The following is a 7115-nucleotide window of genomic DNA, read 5'->3' as shown; positions in this document are numbered from 1 at the left end:
TCTTGTTCTGAAAGTGAACTACTCCTTTAAGAAATAAGAAGCTATGTGGGGACATCAGCACATCATCATCTCACTAGTTATGGTAATTAAAAAAATGGTACCTGACTTTTCATGTCTATAATAAAACTATGTATTTGCTGTAGTCCTAACTCTTCAACAGGCCCCCAAGCTAATGTGAGTTTGAGACAACATCCTCAAAATCCAAAAAAGTAAGGCTAAAAGATGGTCAGATGTATATTTTATAGCCATTGGTCTGCTGGTACAGTAGATGGCGATATGTGCGTTATCCGCGTTATCTCTCACCTCATGTTACACAAGAAGAAGACACGCGATTTGACAACGTAGCAATGTTTCATTCCTGAACGCCTTTCTGGTGTCAGCTCGTGTGAACTCTTGCGGTTACCGGTCTGTCCTGTGTGTGTTTGTGTGATATCTGATTCCAGAGAAGGAGGACGTCACGTTCAGGGCCATAAACCGCTCCAGCGACCAGCGTTTGGTCTCGAGTGGCGACGTGTACAGGAACTGCGCGATGAGCTGCACATAAACACTCCGCTCTCGGTGCTTTCAATACAGCAGGCCACTGGCTTCTGTTCATTCATCTGATATTTTATTTTTGGAAAGGACCGTTCCAACGTACAGGTAAGTGGATTGGCATTTATTTCCGTTCATAGCTGCATCTGGTTTTGACAGGTGTTGTCAAACATGTGCTGATTCATATTGAGCGCAAACTTAATTTGCGTTCATTCTGTCAGTTTATCACAACCTAAAGAAGCCTTTGTTTTTGATCTCATTTGATTAAAAAAAAGGTGATTTTAGCTGGTGTAAGTTGGTTTCCTTTAAACCAGAAAACTGCTAAGTCTGGCGTAATAATTAATATAAAGTTATATATTATTTTTCAGCTGCACATTGCTCAGTCTTATTTGAATATGTTGAAATCTGCTTATGTTTGTGTTCTAATGTGGTTTCATTTTTCTTTTAGCAGTCTTTCTACATCTGTTTGTGACGCTTAAGCTTTAAAACCATGTCTAGCTGGAGAAGATCTCAGCTTGGCCGCCTGTGCGCCTCAACTTTGGCAGTATTTGTGATGCTGGCTTTGAATGTTCAGGCCAGGCCAGCAAATATATCAGCGTTAAAAGACAAACACCCCAACAGCAAAGAGGACAATGAGATCCTTCCACCTGACCATCTGAATGGTGTGAAGATGGAAATGGACGGTCACCTTAATAAAGACTTTCATCAGGAGGTGTTTCTGGGGAAGGAGATGGAGGAGTTTGAGGAGGATTCAGAACCCAGAAGGAACAGGAAGAAGCTTATTGAAATTTTCACCAAGTATGTATACAGCTGTGGAAACAATGCAATTTTGTACTTGGGTGTACTTGGGTGGCGTTTATAAAGGCAATAGTTTAACCCAAAAAACATCGGCCAATTTTTAAGTTGTGGTGAAACGGAAGTAGTGACAGATTTTTTTTCTGTATTGCGACACATCTGAGTGACACAGAGAGAAAAAATGTAAGGCGAGGATTAGTTCTATCTACCAGTTACTGACTGGATAGAGAAAATGATTGAAGTCCAGAGAGAAGTCTGGTATCTTTATCAGAAAGTTACGATAATTTGATTAAATGGCAAGCTAAAATAAAAATCGTTAAACATGCATGGATGAATCGTTCATAATAAGATGCATTTAGAAAACAGAACAAATTTTCATTTCATGCTGACTTTAGCAACAATAACCAAATGTTTGATTACTTTAAAGTGTTAAAGCTAAAAATATCATGCAAATTGGACAACTTTTAATTGTTTAATCATGCCTGCTGTTACTCTCTGTTTCTAGGGTGGATATTAATAAAGACAGGAGTGTGAGTGCTAAAGAAATGCAGCGCTGGATCATGGAGAAGACAGAAGAACATTTTCAGGAGGCTGTTAAAGAAAACAAACTCAGTTTTCGTGCCGTGGACCCTGATGGGGATGGTAAGAGAATGTTATTTTTTAGACCCATACCATAATAAAATTATATGTCAAGTAGAGATACAGTTGGAGTCAAAAGTTTACATACACCTTGCAGAATCTGCAAAATGTTCATTATTTTACCAAAATATGAGGGATCATACAAAATGCATGTTATTTATTTAGTATTGATTTGAATAAGATATCTCACATAAAAGAAATTTACACATAGTCCACAAGAGAAAATAGTAGTTAAATTTATAAAATGGACCCCATTCAAAAGTTTACATACTCTTGATTTTTGACACTGTGTTGTTACCTGAATGATCCACAGCGTTTTTTTGTTGTTGTTTTTTTGTGATAGTTGTTCATGAGTCCCTTGTTTGTCCTGAACAGTTAAACTGCCCGCTAGGGTTGTGCCGATAGATTATAGTATCGTGTATCGACGATAGTCAGAGATATCATCTGTTTCTGATGCCTTTGACAATAGCAAGATGACTATTATTATTATCTGTCAAAAAGGCACCTAACTTTAGCAGTGCAGCATGGAGAGTCAGTTCTAGGATGCTTCAGAAACTTGCCGCGGTATAACACAAGCATTGACTACGTCAGAGCCGTTACACACCGCAGACGTTCATACAGTGTAGATAGATTAGTCAGTGATGATGTTCTTTGATAATGTAAATGTTCAGACACACAGCGGTAACATTATCGCAATATGACAGGTAAAGAAAGATAAATTCATTTACATTAATACCCACACATTTACCACTCACTGAAGATAGCGAATAGCAGAGAATGAAACCCAAAGTAAACTGGAACCTATCCGGCAGAACTACCATCAGCGCTCTGTACATGCCCAACTAAGTCACATGGCCATTAACAAGATTCCATTTAGAAAACGAATAAGGAATTTAGTACATAGATAATTAAATAAATTAGCACGATAATATCGTGTATCGGTGATCTCGCAGGCTGACGACAGGACGATATGAAAATTGAGCATATCGCCCAACACTAGTAGCTTCTGAAGGGCAGTGCTATTCAAGCAAAATAATAAACATCTTCTCTTGGCTCTTAATGTATTTGAAGCATTTGAACGTTCTGTAATAGTTGCATGTGAGTTGTCCTCAGTGCGAAAAGATGGATCCAAAAATCATACAGCCATAAGAGTTAAATAAATTTTACTTGTTCAGGACAAACAAGGGACTTATGAACTATCACTAAACAAAAAAAAAAGCTGTGGATCATCATTCAACAACACAGTATTAAAAAAAAAATCAAGCGTATGTAAATTTTTGAATGGGGTCATTTTTATAAATTCAACTATTATTTTCTCTTGTGGACTAAATGTAAACATTTTATGTAAAATATCTTATTCAGATCAGTACTAAATAAAAAATAACATGCATTTTGTATGATCCCTCTTATTTTAGTAAAATTAACATTTTGCAGATTCAGCAAGGTGTATGTAAACTTTTGACTTCAGCTGTAGAGTCAGATTTCTGGTAAGTTTAAACGTGATTTGTAGTTATAAAGGTTTTCTGTGTTTAACTAGAGCAAAAAAATAAAATGAATGTTGTTTTTGACATCTGGCATGATGATTTCATAACACTTAACAATGGTCTTTTTGCGCGCTCTCAGGACATGTAACTTGGGATGAATACCGTGTGAAGTTTTTGGCCAGCAAAGGTTTCAATGAAAAAGAAGTAGCTGAGAAGATTAAAAACAATGAAGAACTGAAAGTGGATGAAGAAAGTAAGTTGTAATTTAGAAGATGCATTGGCCTGATATGGTCTAGTACTCATAACAAAGCCGTTTCTAATAATATGAATAAAACGTGACCTTACTACAGCTCAGGAGGTTTTGGAGAGCTTGAAGGATCGCTGGTTCCAGGCAGATAACCCTCCAGCTGACCAGCTGCTGAATGAAGAGGAGTTCCTCTCGTTCCTGCACCCAGAGCACAGCAGAGGCATGCTGAGATACATGGTCAAGGAGATCGTCAGAGATCTTGGTAAGCTTAAGAATCTGACATTCATACCCAAGGAAGGCCTGAACATTTCCTTATTGGTTAACAAACCTTATATGTTTTCTAAACAGATCAAGATGGAGATGGAAAGTTGACTCTTGCTGAATTTATCTCCCTCCCCATGGGAACTGTGGAGAATCAGCAAGCCCAAGACATCGATGACGACTGGGTTCGTGAAAGAAAGAAGGAGTTTGAAGAAGTCATTGACGCTAATCATGATATGATTGTAACCATGGAGGAACTAGAGGTTGGTCCTCTTTTATCAGTTCTGTTAAAGGATAAGAACACTTCTATAGAATCTCATTTTAATGTATATCTGTCCCACAGGAATACATGGACCCTATGAATGAGTACAACGCCCTGAATGAAGCCAAGCAGATGATTGCTGTGGCGGATGAGAACCAAAACCACAACCTGGAACTAGAGGAGATCCTTAAATACAGCGAGTACTTCACTGGTAGCAAACTCATGGACTATGCCCGTAACGTACATGAGGAGTTCTAAGACGGTCTCCTCAAGTCTTTATGAATAAGAAAAGCATGTATATATCCCTAAAGTGTCGCAAGGATGATCTTTGCTTGCTTCCCAGACTGGGATCAACAAGTGCATTCGGACATGTTTGTAAATGTACAAACCTGCAAGCCGCGAAACCTTCTCTAATGTTGCAGTGTGCAGATATGACACATTATTAGGACTTTGCCTTCATAATGTCATAGATGTGATTTCCAATTGAGCCCCATAAAGGTCCATCTAAATAATTTAAGACACTTTTGTCACTTTCATCATGTTTTTGAGTGTTGATAATTACGAGAAATGTCTGTATATGAGGAATTGGTGAGGGGAAAGACTATTTTCCACGTGAAGGTGGAATATATATATGATTAATGTAAATAATGTAGTTGTTTGGAGTGCCATAATATATAATATGTATTCACATTTTGGGTGGGTTGATTTTGACAGGTTTTGAACTTCCTCAGATGTGTGATTTCCAAAGATGACGAGCCAGAAAAATGATTTGGGGTGGTAATTTTGTGAAAATTGTAACATAGAGGCATATATACAGCACTTCTATTAAAGAAAACAAGAAATTAAGAAATCATATTAAGAGTTAATAGGATAATTAATCCGTCCAGATGTGACCTATTTGTACATGGAAGTGTTTTTAAGAACCCCATTAAGTCATAATTGTATATAGACTGCATATTATTTTATTACTTTTAAAAATTCAGTTTGCCATTACCTCAAAGTCTCCTTCAGTCAAATGTTAGTCCATATAGTAGAGCATATTATTCCATGATGACGTTGATGTTTCTCTATTGACATCTGTATTGTAAAAAGAGATTTAATTTAAACATAAGAGAAATGCTTTGAAAGGAATTATATTATTAGGAACTATAATTTTCCCTTTTAAATTGCTATGAAAAATGGAAGGACCATTCTATGTATTTTCTGGATTTGAGAATAACGTTTTATTAAAATACACATTTGCCTCAGGAAATTAGGCTAATGTGTCCTATTGATTGTTTGTGTATATAATCGAGCTCTAGTTTTGGTGGTAAGCATTTTTGAGCATGTTTTGGTAATAGTTTAAGATTTAAAAATTATTTTTTTCTATATAAATTATTCATAGCTGTTTTGTTATTGATTTCTATTGTGTTTTTGAGCTGCTAAGGGTTTCACAATTATCCTTGTTCATTGACTGATCATATTACATTCATCCTGTGGAAATTAAACTAATTGCTTAAAGTAAAAAAAAAAGCTGAATGTCATCTCATTCTCATCTCATTTTCCTCCGCTTATCCGGAACCGGGTCGCGGGGGCAGCAGTCTAAGCAGAGACACCCAGACTTCCCTTTCCCCAGACACTTCCTCCAGCTCTTCCGGCGGAACACCGAGGCGTTCCCAGGCCAGCCGAGAGACATAGTCCCTCCAGCGTGTCCTGGGTCTTCCCCGGGGCCTCCTCCCGGTGGGACATGCCCGGAACACCTCCCCAGGGAGGCGTCCAGGAGGCATCCGGAACAGATGCCCGAGCCACCTCAACTGGCCTCTCTCGATGTGAAGGAGCAGCGGGTCTACTCCGAGCTCCCCCCGAGTGACTGAGCTCCTCACCCTATCTCTAAGGGAGCGCCCAGCCACCCTACGGAGGAAACTCATTTCAACCGCCTGTATCCGGGATCTTATCCTTTCGGTCATGACCCAAAGCTCATGACCATAGGTGAGAGTAGGAACGTAGATCGACCGGTAAATCGAGAGCTTCGCCTTACAGCTCAGCTCTTTCTTCACCACGACAGACCGGTACATCGACCGCATTACTGCAGAAGCTGCACCGATCCGTCTGTCAATCTCCCGCTCCATCCTTCCCTCACTCGTGAACAAGACCCCCAGATACTTAAACTCCTCCACCTGGGGCAGAGACTCCCCACCAACCTGAAGAGGACAAGCCACCCTTTTCCGACTGAGAACCATGGCCTCGGACTTAGAGGTGCTGATTCTCATCCCAGCCGCTTCACACTGGGCTGCAAACCGCCCCAGTGCCTGCTGTAGGTCCTGGTTTGAGGAAGCCAACAGGACAACATCATCCGCAAAAAGCAAAGATGAGATCCTGTGGTCCCCAAACCAGACCCCCTCCAGCCCCTGGCTGCGCCTAGAAATCCTGTCCATAAAAATAATGAACAGGACCGGTGACAAAGGGCAGCCCTGCCGGAGTCCAACACGCACCGGGAACAGGTCCGACTTACTGCCAGCAATACGAACCAGACTCCTGCTCCGGTCATACAGGGACCGGACAGCCCTTAGCATAGGACCCCGGACCCCATACTCCCAGAGCACCCCCCACAGGACACCGCGAGGGACACGGTCGAATGCCTTCTCCAGATCCACAAAACACATGTGGACTGGTTGAGCAAACTCCCATGAACCCTCCAGCACCCTGAACAGGGTATAGAGCTGGTCCATTGTTCCACGACCAGGACGAAAACCGCATTGTTCCTCTTGGATCCGAGGTTCGACAATCGGACGAATTCTCCTCTCCAGTACCCTGGCTTAGACCTTCCCGGGGAGGCTGAGAAGTGTGATCCCCCTATAGTTGGAACACACTCTCTGGTCCCCCTTCTTAAAAAGAGGGACCACCACCCCGGTCTGCC

At 40.6% G+C, this 7115-nt stretch overlaps 1 protein-coding gene across 2 annotated transcripts; it reads left to right on the top strand.

Moving 5' to 3' along the window:
- Positions 1-303: 303 nt before the first annotated feature.
- On the top strand, positions 304-5474 carry sdf4 (stromal cell derived factor 4). Of its 2 annotated transcripts, none has more exons than XM_073823286.1 (7): positions 304-639; positions 983-1329; positions 1832-1968; positions 3589-3702; positions 3800-3958; positions 4045-4220; positions 4301-5474. In XM_073823286.1, exons 2-7 carry the CDS (start codon positions 1022-1024, stop codon positions 4475-4477), a joined length of 1071 nt encoding a protein of 356 aa, XP_073679387.1. In that variant the 5' UTR covers positions 304-639; positions 983-1021; the 3' UTR covers positions 4478-5474. The 2 variants fall into 2 exon arrangements, with proteins under 2 accessions (XP_073679387.1, XP_073679386.1); XM_073823285.1 differs by having other exon boundaries at positions 305-639; positions 980-1329.
- Positions 5475-7115: the final 1641 nt, after the last annotated feature.

Source organism: Garra rufa, chromosome 18 (assembly GCF_049309525.1).
Source record: "Garra rufa chromosome 18, GarRuf1.0, whole genome shotgun sequence".
Taxonomy (NCBI): domain Eukaryota; kingdom Metazoa; phylum Chordata; class Actinopteri; order Cypriniformes; family Cyprinidae; genus Garra; species Garra rufa.
Note: the sequence above shows the minus strand (reverse complement) of the source record. Positions and strands in the feature narration are given on the sequence as shown.

What these genes read in the sequence shown, in the direction of transcription:
- sdf4 (XM_073823286.1), top strand. Translation starts at nt 1,022, where the DNA reads ATGTCTAGCTGGAGAAGATCTCAGCTTGGCCGCCTGTGCGCCTCAACT. An exon ending in CTTATTGAAATTTTCACCAA is followed by an intron (nt 1,330 to 1,831) that starts GTATGTATACAG and finishes CTCTGTTTCTAG; the next exon opens with GGTGGATATTAATAAAGACA. An exon ending in CGTGGACCCTGATGGGGATG is followed by an intron (nt 1,969 to 3,588) that starts GTAAGAGAATGT and finishes GCGCGCTCTCAG; the next exon opens with GACATGTAACTTGGGATGAA.